General features: G+C 36.6%; 1 protein-coding gene across 1 annotated transcript; it reads left to right on the top strand.

The window, feature by feature from the left end:
- The first annotated feature begins 13,988 nt into the window (after positions 1 to 13,988).
- Positions 13,989 to 14,930, top strand: LOC101586664 (olfactory receptor 8D2-like). The gene has a single exon (XM_004636503.2). The coding sequence runs from the start codon at positions 13,995 to 13,997 to the stop codon at positions 14,928 to 14,930; it is 936 nt and encodes a 311-aa protein (XP_004636560.1). The 5' UTR covers positions 13,989 to 13,994.
- The last annotated feature ends 2,528 nt before the right edge of the window (positions 14,931 to 17,458 follow it).

The raw sequence follows: 17,458 nt of genomic DNA, 5'->3' as shown, positions 1-17,458 counted from the left end.
TAGAGATATAGCACATAGAGACTCAAAATCCTGCTGATGAATGTGATCATTATGCATATCTAAAATGTAGCAATAAAATTCACCAAAATGCACTTGAATGGATCCATCAGTCAGATTTTCATATTTGTAAAATAAAGCCATATGTACTTTATCTTGTTCTTGTTATTGTAAAAAGAAAAAAAAAGATTTACATCTTGTAACTAGTTATATTTGTATACTGATTTCTGAGTGTTATCCTAAGCTTTGTTATCTTACTGAATTCTAGATTATTTTCATCATGAAATCTCTATAAATTTTGAGTTATGTTATTGCATCACCTATAATTAAGGGAATGTTTTCTTTTACTACTTATGTTCCCAATTGGTTGTTCCCCATCTCACTCATTTTCTGTTTTAACAAAATAAAAAATCACAGTGCTTTGGAGATCATGTTCTGTAACTTAGAAAGACATCAGTGTCCTATGAGCGTAAATAAGGCAATGAAAATAAAAGATTTTGAATATTTTGAATAAAGCACATAAAAGGATATTACATAAAGTGTGATGAATAAAGGTAGCATTCTGCTTCTCTACATATTTTTCTTATGTTTTCCTCTTCTTCTAACTGCATTTGTCTTACTCCTTCAATGATCAATGGCTGATATTGAGAACCAGGTGCATGACCCCTAGCATTCATCTGAAAGTCTCAGGTGGGTAGGTTGTTTTGTTTTATTTTGTATTGGTTTGGTTTGATTTTGTACAAGAAATCATATTCCTTACACTTGCCAGGCAGGCACTGTGCTACTGAGTTATGTCCCTGCTAAGAGGTTAGTTTTTACAGGGTTGTTGCAAAGGGGAAGGACAGAGGCCGAAAGGCTCAAGTGAATTGGTTCATAAAGTGTGCATTGTAGTAAAGAGGCATGAATCATAGTGACCAGCATTTATGAAACTCAAAAGTAACAGGAACTGAAGTAAACTGGAGGTCACCTAGAAATTGAAGCCCTCTGGCTGGAGAGACATTTTCTGCTACACTGTTAGACATGTGACACGGCCATTATAGAACTAGGCACTTACATAGATTTGGCACAGAGACTGAAGTTCTCAAAATGTGCTCACCCTTATCATTTCAGCGATTCCCACAACAGCCATCAAGCAGTTTTCTACTACTGCCAGATGCAAATATCTTTGTGTCAGAAGTGAATCTTTTGATTGTACAAAACTAAAACTTGCAACTGGTCTGCTATAGTACAACCTCACAGCACCTTCACATAGATCATGATATCTGGCTTCTGTCGTCAAAGCAAAAAGAATGGTGTGAAAGCATCTTTTAGGTAAGGTTTAGTAGTGAGCTAAGAACTCACATTACAAATACTAAATACACTCTTCCAAACACAAATCCACTAAGACTTATTAAGCCAGAGATTGTTGGAGTGATCAGTATTTAACAATCCTGTACAAAAGTGCTCTAACCCAAGAGGAAGTTTATAGAAGACATTTCTCATAATATTTCAGCCATACTCTCTGGACACTTTTGAACCCCTCCATAACCAGCCCAGGCCCAGCCTGTGAGTTAGAACTTCCTCCGTGCTCGCAGGACCCTTCCATGCCCAGTCCAAGCAGGCCAGGTGAGTGTGCGGGAGAGTTTTTGCACTCCTGTGAGATCACTGGACTGCTCTGGAACCAGGCCAAGCTGGGCAGCATGTGAGTGAGACGTTCAGCCATGCTCTCCTGTCCCTGTGCATACCTCTAGAACCAGCCCAGGCCTGGTTTGTCAGAGAGAACTTCAGCCACGCTCTCAGGAATCCTCCAGTCCCAGCCCAAGCACGTTCCCAGCCAGTGTGTGGGAGAGCTTTCATGCTCCTCTGCATCTGCTGGACACCTCCACTCCCAGCCTAAGCACAACGTTTGAGTGAGACCTTAGTCTTGCCCTCCAGAACCTTCTAAACCAGCAGTAGCCCAGTGCTGAGTGAGAAATTCTGCCTCCTCAGAACCCAAGCCACAGCCCAACCAGTATGTGGGAAAGCTGCCATGCTCCCTTTGCCTGCTGGATCCCTTCACACCCAGCCCAGGCCCACTTGTGAGTGAGTCCTTTCATCCTGCTCTCTGGAGCTCTCCAGACCCAGACCAGGCCTGTCATACAGGTGTGAAACTCTGCAGCTGAAGTCCCTGCAGACAGGGTAGGGCCCAGAAACACCCAGCTAATCTAGGAGCAGAACATCTTGCCAGAGGGGCACAAGGTTCATTTTTCAGGATTGCAGCAGGAAAAAGCTGAGCATAGCAGGCAGACCCAAGCCAAGCACCACTGGATAAAGTCAAACTTCATAGATATGCAACCAAATTTCAGTAGTTGCGAAGGTTATAACTGCACCAAATCTTTACACCAAAGGTCAGAGGACAGTGCTATATAAAATGACAAAGAGAAGGAGCAAAATTTAATCTCAGGCCCTGATCCCATCCAGAACAAGTGCAGAAAACACTGGCACAGAACAAATTCGGAATTACACAGCTGAATATCTGAATCAATATTGTCTGAAGTAAAAAAACAACTGCAGAAAGGTATGGAGGAACTCAGATCAGAAATAATCTCTGAAATTACAAAAAACAAATCTCTGATTTAATAACATCTGAAGTAAAGAATCAAATGCAGAAACATATAAAGGAAATCAGATCAGAAAATCACTGAAGTAAAAGAATTAATAATGGCTTCTAAAGAAGACATTGATTTTTTTAAAAAAAGAGGAGATTAGAAAAACAATGGATTCCTTGATTGAGCAATACAGGAATGGAATAGAGCACATGAAGCAGAGTCAAAAAGATATAGATGGGGCTGGAGAGATGGCTCAGTGGTCTAAAGCACCTACTTAGAACAAGCTTAGCAAAGCATCAGGGACCGTGGTTCGATCCCCCAGCACCACATGCCAGCCAGCCCCGCCCCCTGGTGGGCTGAGCTGGCCACACACACACACACACACACACATAAATAAATAAATAAATTTTAAAAAAAAAGATATAGATGAACTTAAAATCTCAATCACAAGCTTGCAAAACCATCTGAGTAAAAGTGAAGACAGAGTTTATGATCTTGAAGATGCTGTTGCAGCTAGTGAAAAGGTAAGGAAAGGTCTCAAAAACAACTAGGATGCAGGAAAAAATAATTCATCACCTGCAAGATGATGCAAAGGTGAACAACATGAGATAATAGGCATCAATGAGAAAGAAGTCAATACAAATGATATAAAAAGAATATGGGCAGAAGTAATAGTAGAAAATTTCCCAAATATGAGGAAACAATCTGACATTCAGGTTAACCAAAGCATATAGAACTCCAAATAACATCAACCCAATTAAAAACACACCAAGACATATAATAGTACAGATCCCAGAAATCCAGCACAAGAACAATATACTGTAAGCCTCTAGAGCAAAGAAACAGATCACATTCAAAGGAAAACCAGTCAGAATAACAGCAGACTTCTCTTCACAAACCACGAAGTCAAAAAGATCATGGAGCAGAGTACTTCAAATCCTCTGTGAAAACAAATTCTAGTCCAGACTATACCCTGAAAAACTCTCTTTCAAGTTTGATGGAGAAGTGAAATACTTCCATGACAAAGAACAGATGAAGAATTTCATGATGACAAAGCCAAGCCTACACAGACTACTAAAGGATGTTCTAGAGAGGGATAAAAATGATCAGAATGACATGAACAAGAACAGAAGGAACCTACCAAATAGGGCAAACAAATAAACACAGGAGAACAAGGAGTAAACAACAGCAGGTAAATAACAGGTCAATCATAAATCAGTACATCTCAATTATAACCATCAATGTAAATGGACTCAATTCACCAATTAAAAGAAATAGATTGGCACAGTGCCTTCAGTGCCTGGTCTACTGTGCCTTTATGAATGACGGTGAAATAGGGCAGCTTCAGATGAAGGCCCAGCAGCTTCAGTTCTTCACTTTACGCTACATTCTCACTGATAGAAAATTCAACATATATACTTCACAGCCAAGGACATGAGTCAGGAGTGATGGATGAGACAGAAAACCATGGAGTGCAATATAGTAAATGTGCTGGTAGCTTTAAGTAGTCATTTTACTACAAATAAAATATAATAATTGTGTGGAATATCTATAAACAAGATGGTGCTAGCTTGCCAAGCAGCAACACGCAAAGATTAGCAGACTTAGGTTAGACTTAAAATAGTCTATGACCCTTGAATTCTTTGAGAGCACGGTATATTACTTTATAAAAGAGATGTGCTAAAATACATGCAACCTATAAAGCAGAGAAATAATGCTATTTTCAAATGAGAAGAATAAAAGAAGTTGTAGACTGCAATTAAATGAAAAGTGAAAAAAGTAGCGGAACAAAAAGCATAATGAAGTAAAGGAAAATATAAGTCATTTCAAATATATAATTTAAAATAACAGGGGCTGGTGAGATAGCTCAGAGGTCTAAAGTGCCTGATTAGACGAGCTTAGGTAAGTGCACGGATGGCGGTTTGATCCCGTCACCATGTATCGTGCCAGGCCTGCCACCAAGGCAGGTTGAGCCAGTGAAACAGAACAAAACAAAACAAAACAAAAAACAGTAACAAATGCAAAGAACCAACACTATTATTCGAAAGAGGAGAACTGTATTTAAGAGAGCAAAAAATGGCATTATCTTTATTTTTTTACAGGTAGCTTATGTATTTTAGTATGTCTCTTTGAATCACTGTGTATAAAGTAGCATATTGTGCTCTCAAAGAATTCAGAGGTCATAGATTATTTTAAGTCTAACCTAAGCCTGCTAACCTGTTCATGTTGCTGCTTAGCAAGTACAGCTATGTGTTATTTAGAAGTCTCAACCATAAAATGGAGGTAAAATGAAAAATTGAAAATAAACGTGTGAATATAAAATTTCAGGCAACAATCTACTAAAGCAAACTGGCATGATGAAATCAATACAAAGTAAAATATACTTTAAATATGATGATTCAAGTTAAATAAACCATTAATAACAATACAATCATAAGGTATATTAACTTCAAATATGTAAGCATATCAATAAAATCACCAAATACATAATACAAAAACTGCCAGAACTTCAAGAAGATATCAAATATGCTAGAAGTATCATATAAAATTTTGTCATACTACTCCCAGAAATTAGCAGATAAGGACAGTTCAAAAAAAGAAGTAATTTAAGCAATAAAATTCATAGACTGGACCTACAAATCACACAGAGCTTTGGATTCCACAATGAAGCACATTAGCCTCTCAAGCATGCAGGAAGTATATTTACTGATGGAGTAAGTTTTAGATTTAGTCTCCACAAATAATGCAAAACAAAACTGTAATGTAAAGATTGCATTCACTGACTAGTATGCATTAATATCATTAATAAAAATTAAAAGTTCACTGATTCTCTTGGATTTGCTACTTTATGAAATATGTGCAAGTATTTTGTAGGGCAAGAAACAAATTCAAAATGAAAATTAGAACATATTTACAAAGGAATGACCATTAAAACTAATATACCAAAGTCATAAGATATTATTAAAGTAGTATTTATGGAGAAATTATGGCATTTAGTTAATTAAATTTTTAAAAAAAGAAAGCATTTTGTAATTAATTTACTGAAGGTATAATGCACACATTAAGGTGTGGATTCAAAGGATGCCATTCTAACAGCAACTTTAATAATACAATATAAAATTTAATAGTAAAAGGTAGAGATAATAATGCAGTAAGAAAACGAATGGAAAAAAAATAAAACCAACACCTGGTTAAATAAATTATTAATAAAATAGAAAAACACTTTGGTAAAAGCAACTAATGTTTTTTATATTGAATTTTATTTTTAAGAGTAAAAACAAAAGCAAAAACAACAGAAACAAAGACATAAACAAAAATATGTATGTTACAGATTTTCGAAACAAGAATAGCTAATTAACAATGGTTGTTATTTTTTAATCTGTAAAAGCAACTAATGTTAACTAGAATATTTAAATAAATATTAGGCATTGAAAAATGGGTACATAACATAAAATTTCAGGTGTAGGAAAACACATCCTAAGAATACTATGAATACGAAAATTTAGATGAATTGCACAGTTCTTCAAAAAACATAAAGAAGTTCTGAGGAAACTTATAATCATTAATCTTTAAAGAAATCAAATAAGTAGCTCAAAATCCCAATATTCACAAAAATTTTGAGATAATCTTACATAAATTTCAAATGAAACTGAAAACAAATCATCTCTCGGTTTCCTGAATAGTTTTATGAATACAAATACAGGGTTGGCTCTGTTGAGTTTTTAAAATGGGCATGTAGTGGTGGCAACCCCAGCACCCATGGAGGCTGAGCAGGAGGATCACAGTGCAAACCTGCAGGATTTAAGACTTAAATACTGTTTTTTTAAAAGACTGGTAATATAGGTCAGAGGTCAGGTTCAAACCCTACCCCAACTCAGAAAAGACATAATTGCTCATACCTGCCAGGAATCCCAGGTATCTGGAATCAAACTACTTGGGAAGCAGAGGAAGGAAGATTGTGAGTTCAGGAACAGCCTGATCAGCACAGCAAGACCCTGTTGCATGAAACAAAACACAACCATCCTTTATATCATAGCTTGACAGGATGAGGGAGAATGAAAAAGGAGTTTGGTAGAGTTCGCATGTGTGAAAGCATCCACATTTTACTTACACTGCTATTCTACAGAAATATGTATATTATCTGATAATAGTTCACAGAATAGGAAGTTGAAATTTGAACAGGTGGCCTAAACTAATTAAAATATTAAAAAACACTTCACAGAAAATGATAATTTCTTTATATTAGTTCAAGTAATAACTATCCTTGGGACCTGTGTTTCCTCATTGAATATGTAACAAAAAGCAGGTTGACTACAAACAGGAAAAATTCAAGAGCCTCCCCAGGCCAAACTCTTTCAGCTAAACTAGAGTAAAAGATTCAGACCAAAAACTTTCTTAGGAATAATAATGTTGGGAAAAAACACTTAGTAAACTCTGGTACTATTTACAAGGAAAAATGTACTTTCTCATTCATTTTTTTACTAACAGAGAAAAATCCCTAGGGTGATGAAAGCTTTTGAGATTTGAACGGCAGTTTTCATTTTTATTAATTATGTATCATGCATGGAGCCAAATCTTCAGAGGTTTCTGTGAGCCTGTTGGGGACTAGTTGCTGTCTATTTCTGAGTCCCACCCAACATTTCTGAAAAACATAGCATGCCAAATAGCGAAGGTAAATGCAAATGTCTCAAGGTGCACATCAGTTTCTCAGCAGGTCATGTAATCTTGCATGGTGTTTGAATTGTTTAAATTGAGAATGAGCTATTCGATATATTAGATTTGCATTATCAGGTTTATCACAATTAATACATTCTATGCATTTTAAAATTTTCAATTTCTTATAGTTAATTTAATTCTAAAAATCTCATACAATCTTTTATAGATGAGACTGCTGAAGATATTATAGAACATGGGTAGCATAATTTGTTCTCAGTCTCACAACTGATAAGTGGCAAAATGTAGATTTTATTCCAGTAGAGTGACTCTTAGCTGTATTCATTTTTTGACTGACATTGTACTCACTTATTTTTCAAATGACCGCAAAGCATGCACTGCATAAACAACAAACCATTGGCAAAATTTTGACTGTAATAGGATAATACTGAGTGTAACATTGATTCATTTATTTATTTTCTGTCTGCATGTCCCTAGATGCCTTAATTTTGGTAGCTTGATTTTCCATTTTCTGCATGTCATTGCTGTTAGTTACTGTCAGATCACCATGAATGAGCTAAGTAAATTTTGCAGAGACAAATACTTGAATCTTTGGCTGTCTTGATGTCTGTCCTGTTGATTTGCCTGGATGTTTCTACTTTTGTAGATTGCTTTGGATAGTTAAATCATGTCTGAAGAAAGGCACAGTTGGTGATTATGTTACTAAGTTAATGAAGTAGCATTGTATTTGGTCTCTTATTATGTCATTGTTAAAGAAATTGATGAGATTATTTTGGATATGAAAGGTCGATGTGCTCAGCTGTACTGACAGTCACAGTGACCTCATATTCCTATTGTTCAGTACTGATGTGAGCAGTTTAGCCATAAATGTCCCCAACAGGACAGAGAACTGGTGTAAGTGCCGGTACAGCTTCTAAAATATAAACAGTATGTCTTTTACAGCTTTCCTTGTACATCTGAATTTTGATCATTTTTCCACAGTCACTGTGGGAAACCCAGCAATCTTTTAATTTTTATGCATTTCACCCTAAGGAGTATTTCTGTTGTTTTTTTAATTTGAGTTTAGTTTGCTTTTCCAAATGAAAGAGTGTTTTTCACGCTGGGAACAAGGAGCAAAAATTATTTTCTCTGGATTATAAAATAATTATAAAATATAAAAAATTATTTAAAATTTTAAAATTAATATAAAATATAAAATTATAAAATATAAAATTATAAAATATAAAAAATATTTCTCTGGAAACAAGGACATTTGCTTCTTTTCCCATTCAAGTTCCTAGGTAAATATGCTTGCTGCCTTGGAACAATTCAGAAATCAAGTTCATAAAGTCTTAAATAAAAGTCAAAGATAATACAACAGTAACTGATAATTACAAAGGGGCTGAATACTTGGAAGGTTCTGAACAGATCTTATTTTCACAACTGCTTGTTCTATGGTGGGAGAAGTAGAGATTCAAGGTCAATGGCACACCTGCTCACACAGATCCTGCCCCAAGGAATGCAGTCATGGATTCTAGTCTACTATCTCCAAAAAGACGCTTTTCTGTGGATACCACCATTCAGCTTAGAGCAAAAGATCTGCAATTAGTAATGATTTTGTTCTGATTAGTTTCATACAGTTGTTTCATAACATTTGCTTGGAACAAAGTAACAAATATTGTATAGGAAGACCTAAAATTAGACATCATTCTCCACACAAAAATTCAGTTTAAGCATCCCGTTATTATTTTGACAAAAATAGCTGTTTTAATAGAGTATGAAGGACTTTGTAATGTGACATTCCATCCAATTCACTTGTCTTTTTTTTTGGTAGTACCAGGAATTGAACTCAGGACCTTGCTCCTTCCAGGTAAGTACTTATTCCACTGAGCTATCTCCCTGGCCTCCTTTCTTGTCTTTTAAATGGCATCACATCATAAAAGTGAAAACAGTGGGATTTCTGCAGTTGCTATAAGCATATTCTGTAGCTGTTAAGAAATTATTTCAGGTTGCTTTATTAAGCATTATCTTTCTGGTGGGAGAAAATAACAGATCAATACCTTCTCTATTTGTGAGGGATGTTATAAAGTTACATATGTTAGACAAAGAAGCAAAACTCCAAATTTTATTTTTATCACTGTTAGATACATACATATTTTATACTTATAGTACTAAATGTTGAGTGATTTGATGATAATTTTGATGAGCACTATATATTCTTACATTCTTAAATAGCAGGTATTACAAACAACCAGCTGCTTCTCTTGGTTATGCTTTTATGTGTTTCAGAAATGGAAGCATTCACTTCTATGTGTTCTTGTATAGTCGTAGACAAAGTTTCAAAAGTAGTAACATTATAGGTCACTAAATATAGGAGAGAAAAGTTTGTAGAGAAATAAAACAGTATCTTCTCTGCTTATAGAGAGCACTGCAAATGGTAGTTACTTATTTTCCCTTTCATTTGGTTATAAAACCATATCATTTTCAGTGAAATCTTATAGATGTAAATACCTTATTTTTTGTTATCTGTAAGATTTTTACTCAATTATTTGTATAAAAGATTCAAATATTGTGTTTCCTATTCCTGTGCCACTCTGAGTAGATTTCGTTTTCCGGGTCTCACTAAGTAGATCTGTCTCATAGTTGTTCTCCTGTTTTCAGCTTCCCAGGCACTGGGATTACAGGCTGGCATCTCCATGTCCTGTCTCAATTACTCTCAACCCACCCAGGGGGCAGGACCAGCTGGGCATTCCTGGGATCAAACTGCTGTGCTCTGCTTAAGCAGGCACTTTAGTCTGCTGAGCTATCAAGCCAGCCCCTGAATAGATTTTAAAGATAGATAAATGTTTATCTGATGAAGCAGAAAACCAATTGTTGTGTACATGAACTATGGTGCATTCTTGTGCATATTTTCATACGATCAAATTTTCTGGCAGTTTAGAAACTTTATAGTGTGAGGGATTTCACCATTTAAAAATTTATTGAGTCTTTTTTGTGGCTATTTAACTGCTATTCTTACTACCTTTTTTTTTTTGTTATTACCCTTGGCTTTATATCAAAACTTTTTCATGCCTCCCAACCTCTTTCAATCAGTGACTTCATTTTTTATGCCTGCACATATAAAAAATTATTACTTTGGAAATAAAATGTCATGGCTCTAAGAGACTCAGTGTGGGAAAGGTGAGTTAACTTTAATAAATACATACTGTGCTACATATTGGTTTCTTAAAGGTGTTTCATGCACACACATTGAACTTTAGATTTTAAGTCACTTGATAAAGTATCTCCAGGTAAGTGAAGTCCTACCATCTCCCTGTTTGCTTTCCTCAATTTAGCCAGCTCTGTAAAAGTATACGCCAATTAGTTTTATTTACTCTGACAGAACAGCTGTTTTAATCTCAAAATCAGCAGGAATAGTTTTGCATCACAAAGAGACATATGTATTGTGGAATACTCCTCATGGAAGAACTCTATATTATCTGGGATTTTGTCATTATGAAAGGAAATATGTCAGCTGCGTATAACTCTACTCATAAACTGTGGTACACTCTAAATGGATCTGAATCCAAAATGCCCCCCCTCTGTCTGGACTGGCTTTCATAATGTGCCAATGTTGAACAGAATCTGCTGTATCAGTCCGATTCATAAGGTTCAACAAACAAGGTCAGAGCATCTGCCTGCAGATGGTCCAGTTTTACTGTTATTGTTGACGGGGCTACTTGGAGTTGTATCTTGATAACGCTGGTGCTGTTTCTCTTAGAGTGTTTCCTGCATTCAGAGATACACGACTCTCTTCTCATGTGCTCTTGGAGATAATGCCCCATGCCATTCATCCTTTGAATCAACACATATATTCTTTATAGACCCCCACATATTAGAGAAGGTACATAAAGAAAATATACTGTAGCAACTTTACAACTATTTTTTATGATAACAAGTATTGTTTTTCTACAAAAATAAAAGCAACCTGTTGCTTTACATATGGAACAAATAAATGTATTCTTTTTATTTTAAAAAATAAAATTTAAAGCCATATCACACTGATGAAACTGTATCATGAATCAAAGGAACATTTTTATTATTGAAATGACAATGCAAACACCACTCTTGATACTTTAGGTAGTATGAAATGTTTCTGCTCTGACTGATTTAAGAATAAACCATCATTGATCATTAAAACTTTCATTTTTCTCTTTCTCTTTCTCTTTCTCTCTTTCTTCCTTCTCTCCCTCCCTTCTTCCTTCCTTCCTCCCTTCCTCCCTTCCTTCTTCCTTCCTTCCTTCCTTCCTTCCTTCCTTCCTTCCTTCCTTCCTTCCATTGACTTTGTAGTACTGGGTATCAAACTCAGGCTCTTACACTTGCCAGACAGCTGTTTAAAATGCTGAGCTATCTCCTCAGCACAGAACTTGCAGTTTTAATCTAATTCCTTGGGAAGGAAGGCTGGTGAGGGTTTGGATCTGAATAATCGGAAGGAGGAGCAATGCTCCAGGGATGGCAGCACAGCTTTTTCCATGCTGAGGTGTTGCTGGCGAAGGTAAACCCTACTCTCTTAGTGTAGAAAGGAACAGTACCACACCTCTGTCCATCATATCCACACTGAAACAGTCAAGTCATTCATGATCTTCCTTCAGAGGACAGACGTGAGAAGACCAGGGCCTGAAGTGATCTGAAGGCATTTCATTAAGAGCTTGCTGTACCTGTGATCTCTTCATAGACATCTTTTATGTTTCTTACCTTCCAGTTGCAGAGAGTGTTAACTATGTTGATTCCTACATGTGTCTTGGGAAACTGAAAGGTCCTAATTTTATATCTTCCGAGCTAGATTTGGAAGCTCTGAGCTCACAGAGTCTGAAGATGCTTTTGTCGTGTGCTGGTATATTTTAGTGCTGTAAACACAAACATGGATTAGCATGATCGCCACACAGACCTTCCCTAAAGGAAACTTACCTGAGAAGGGGCAGGACTTAGCACACCAATTCTGTCCTACTGTTCAGAAATCTCCTTACCCTTGTGGGAGAAAATGCACCCCACTAAGGATGCTGTTACTATGGTGGCTAAACGCAGTGAGAGCCAAAGAATTTCATTATATATTTACAACCCTTATGTTTTCCTTTACAGATCTATAGTCTAAAACAAAACTTTCCTTTCATATACAATGCTTACCTTAAGTCATTGCATTTAAGCAAGAAAAGTTATTGGCAAAGGCTTAATGGCTCTAGGACTTGTGCCAAGCGTGTAGATACCAGCTAATCTAACTAAACCCCCATCTCACACTCTGACAACATATTTCCCACAGTTCTTAGTTATTTGTTTTACTCATGGAGTAAAAATATTACTGACCTAGTTATTGCTGAAATAGTCCATTTAGTGATCTCCAGAGTGGCTTTCTCTTCTGTTGCTCAATCCATCTTGTTCAGACAGCTCACTGTAACAGATATTTGGACAAAAGCAATAGACAAGGCTTAGATGATGGAGCACATGATAGACACCATGCTTCAATCACAAATGACTGTGCTAGAGACCATGGTTCTTTAGATAAAATATCAAATTAAAAGCCTACAGGTACAAAAAGGCTTTAACTGTCGCTATAGTGTTACCCTTATTTTATATAATTCTCTGCCCTATAATAGGTGTACTCACTGCTGCAAATATACTTTTTAAAAAGCAAACATTTTCAGGGGTCCAGACACCAAAATATAACTCTAGATTTCAGTGCTTTACAAAAACAAACATTGTCTATGCCTCTGCAAACTCATAATTTTGATACACAAATACAAGATTGGGATACATTTTCTGAAGCCCTTGATGAACTAAATCTATTAAAAATATCTCAAGCCAAACTTCTGGTTTTATGTTCCTAAGCTCATAGTGATTTCTTTATGTCTGCTCATTTTATTCTGTCTACCACAGAAGAATTCAAACTCATAAATATTTAGAGGCTCTACAGTCATAGTTCACTCTGATTCAATTTCTACAGTCAAATAAATGGAAAGGGGGAAACGTTGGGGACCACAGTTTACAAATTGAGACATGGTGTATTCAAAGCCCATGTTTCTCTTACATTGAGAGATGGATTGGAACATGGAAACCCCTCCCCCCAATTTTCTCCAGGCCACTGCTGAGACCTTAGTGGTCAGTGAAGCTATGGTGCTCACAGAGCAAGATGAGGTCCTCTGACGACATACAGGGATGGCCAGCACCCAGGTTTGGGAAAGGACCTTAACTTTTGTTTTGTGATACTAATCTTTTCTATCACTTTGTCCCTGTCCTAAGAAAGGTATGTTCATTCTCTCTCCAGACATTTCACTGGAAAAACTAAAAGTTGGCCAGGCAAAGAGGCCTTTATTTTTTCCCATCCTGAGGTACTGACTTTCCAGCCCCTCTATGCATTTCTATATTGCCTTGACTTTTATTTTATTCTTTGCTCTCTCCCTCATTCAGGTAGTTGGGGATGTTGACCAAGTTCCCCGCTGTCTCTGAAGTTAGCTTTTTTTCTCAAAATGAAGGACTTAGCACTCCTCAGAGGGAAGCTACAAAAGGAAAGGTCACTGCCTAAATTGGGAACATTCAAATATTTGGGTTTGGATGGAGCAAAGGCTCTGGGTTTCACTCATAGTCTTTGAATTTTTAAGATTTTCTTGGAAAGGATTAAAATCATGGTACACATAAAACTGTCAAAGAAGGAAACAGTCTGAAGGAACACTTTTTGGGGGGAATTATAAAATATGTCTAATGTTCCCCTCTCTTATTCTTCCTACAGATAATATTTTGTAAGAGATGGCTGCTGCAAATCATTCTTCAGTGACTGATTTCATCCTTGAAGGGTTAACCAAACGTCCAGAGCTTCAACTGCCACTCTTCCTCTTATTCCTTGGGATCTACGTGGTCACGGTGGTGGGCAACCTGGGCATGATCCTCTTAATTGCCATCAGTTCTCAACTTCACTCTCCAATGTACTTTTTTCTCAGTCACTTGTCCTTCATCGATCTGTGCTACTCCTCAGTCATTACCCCTAAAATGCTGGTGAACTTTCTGTCAGAAAGGAACATTATCTCTTTTCTGGAGTGCATGATGCAGCTCTACTTCTTCCTTGTCTTTGTCATTGCGGAAGGCTACCTGCTGACAGCCATGGCCTATGACCGTTACGTTGCTATCTGCAGCCCCCTGCTTTACAGTATTGTCATGTCTCATAGGGTCTGCTCCATAATGATGGCTGTGGTGTACTCACTGGGTTTGTTCGGGGCCACAGTCCATACCACCCGTATGTCAATGCTGTCTTTCTGTGGGTCTCACATTGTCAGCCATTATTTTTGTGACATTCTGCCCTTGTTGACTCTGTCTTGCTCCAGTACTCACATTAATGAGATACTGCTATTTATTATTGGAGGAGTTAATACCTTAGCACCTACACTCGCTGTCCTTATCTCCTACGGATTCATCCTCTCCAGCATCCTCCATATTCACTCCACTGAAGGACGGTCCAAAGCTTTTGGCACTTGTAGTTCCCATCTCATGGCTGTAGGCATCTTTTTTGGGTCTATAACATTCATGTATTTCAAGCCCCCTTCCAGCAATTCTATGGACCAGGAGAAAGTGTCTTCTGTGTTCTACACCACAGTGATCCCCATGCTGAATCCCCTGATCTACAGCCTGAGGAATAAGGAGGTCAAGAGTGCATTGAGGAAGGTGGTTGGGAGGATGTGGACATCCTGATAAGGGATGATCTCATCAGGACCAGGGAAAAGAGCTCACGTGAGAAGTTGCCATACGTTCTTTCAGTCTTCTTTCTTGCTTGCTTGCTTCCAGAGAGAAAACTCATTATCATTTACAACATATGTACTTTATACTTGCCAATATTTGAATCAAAACAATAAAATATTACAATCATGCAATATTTGGAAATTTTTAGAGAAATAGGAGTTGAAGGAGAGGAAAGACAAATAAATATTATAAATTTCATGAATAAATGGCAATATTGTTCAGTCCTATTGGAAATTAGAGATAATATAGTTAAGTGGGGAAGGGGATTTTTCTGATTATTGGGGGGAGAATGTATTTGAGTGAGTTTACATGTATGTTCAGCTAACATTTCGGTTTCCATGAAAATCAGTATGTTACTTTCCTTGATATAGTGCTTTGTTCAATTTGGGAGAACACTGAAGAAAAGAACTGGTTTTTGTTACTGTGGGAAGAAGCTTTACAACTTTTTTTTTTTGTGAGTGTGAAACTGGAGATTGAATTCAAGCCCTTATGCTTGCCAGAGAAGGGCTTAATCTACTGAGCCTTCTTCATAGCCCAAAGCTTTACAATTCAGTATCTAATAAACACCAGTTCTATCCTTACACATGACAGGGGCTGGGATATAGCTCAACAGCACAGCACCTGCCTGGCAAGTGCCAGGTCCTGAGTTTGATTCTTGGTACACACAAAAGTCCTATATCAGGTGAGACATGCAATTTTATCTTTTTCTGTCCTACGAGCTGTTAGCTTTCTTGGATTGAAGAAAGCACTGCACATTCTCTGAGCTTCTCTACTTTACAAGTTTTTTCTAAGGTGGAGTAGGACACAAATAGGTTGTGTATGTTATTCTCAAAAAATTAATGTGTCTCCACAATAATCTACATAGAGAATAATTTTTCAGAAAGATGTCAACATGAGTAAAAGGACAAAACAAATATGAATGATAAGACATTACTTTTTGGTCTGTCTTTCTTACTTTTTAATGTGCTCCATAATTTTCAATTTCCTTTTAGGATTGTATCTTATCTACATATATATTTCCTATAAAGCCAAAGGAGCTATTTAGTTCATGAGAAAATGAAAGATCAGTAAATTCAGATTGAATTGACCACAGATAATAAGTAGAATATTAAGAATATAGTTTTATTTTCTGCACATTTTCACTGCCATTGTATTCTAGCTTGTCTCAGACCCAAAGTAAGTGAGACAGAGGGACATAGGATTAAAGTCTCTGAAACCATGAGCTAAAATAAATCTTTCCTTCTTTAAATTGCCTTATTTTTGTCAAAGCTGACCAAAGCACTGGAAGGTCCCTTAAGTACCCCAACTCTGACAGCAGCTCTGTGTGATCTGTCCTGGAACAGAAAATAACATGGGCAGATGTATTGACAAAAGGCAATGGAAGATGCTTAAGCCACCAATGACCATAAATTAGAGTCACCAGAAAGCAGCAATCATGTAAGAATGCAATAAAAATAATGACTAAGTTCTCAAAATTAAAGATTTCTTCAGTGGGAAAAAGTTCATGGAAAATTTTTCTCAGGATCCTACAAGACTTCTGACCTGAGCTCTTGGACTGAAAGAACAAATAGGACATTATATTTACATTAAAAATTCTATAATTCTCAATATTAGGATTTTTTATGATAATAAATTTTTAATTAAGGGACTACCATAAGGTTACCAAAATTTGATTTCTGAAGTAAGACAGTACATAATCAATCAAACAATGACAAATATCTATTTCATGTGGTATTACAATAACATAGAACTTAAAATATTTTGAATCCTAAGAACAGTTCATAGAGTAAAATTGATAACATCCTTCTTCTGTGCACATCTCTCCTCCCCCACACTTTTAGCTAAGAGATGACATGCACATAATGAAGAACTGAGTTCCAAGTTGCACTGGGGAATTATTGTTCTGATTTCTTTGTGATGAAGAACCTTCACTGAGAATATTGTAAGAAACATCTTCTAGAAATTTACTCTTGGGATCCAGCACTTTTGTACAGGATTATTAAATACTGATCACTCCAACTATCTTTGGCTTAATAAGTCTTGTGGGATTTGTGTTGGGAAGGGTGTATTTAGTATTTGTAATGAGAGTCCTCAGCTCACTATTAAACTTTACATAAAAGATGCCTGTCACACCACTCTTTTTGCTTTGAAAATAGGAGAGCCAGATACCATGATCTCTGCAAAGGTGCTGAGAGGTAGTACTATATCAGATCAACTGCATATTCTAATTTAGTCCAACCAAATGATTCACTTTTGACCCACAGATATTTGCATCTGGCAGTAGTAGACAATCACTTGATGGCTGTTGCAGGAATCTCTGACATGATAATGGTGAGCACAATGTGATAACTACAGTCTCTATATAGGATCTAGGTAAGTGCCCGGTTCTATAACAGGAGTGTCACATATCTAATAGTGTAGCAGAAAATGTCCCTCCAGTCAGACTGCTTCAATTTCTGTTAGTTTCCTAGGTGGCCTCC

Source organism: Octodon degus, unplaced genomic scaffold (assembly GCF_000260255.1).
Source record: "Octodon degus isolate 3935 unplaced genomic scaffold, OctDeg1.0 scaffold00080, whole genome shotgun sequence".
Classification (NCBI taxonomy): Eukaryota; Metazoa; Chordata; class Mammalia; order Rodentia; family Octodontidae; genus Octodon; species Octodon degus.
Note: the sequence above shows the minus strand (reverse complement) of the source record. Positions and strands in the feature narration are given on the sequence as shown.

What these genes read in the sequence shown, in the direction of transcription:
- LOC101586664 (XM_004636503.2), top strand. Translation starts at nt 13,995, where the DNA reads ATGGCTGCTGCAAATCATTCTTCAGTGACTGATTTCATCCTTGAAGGG.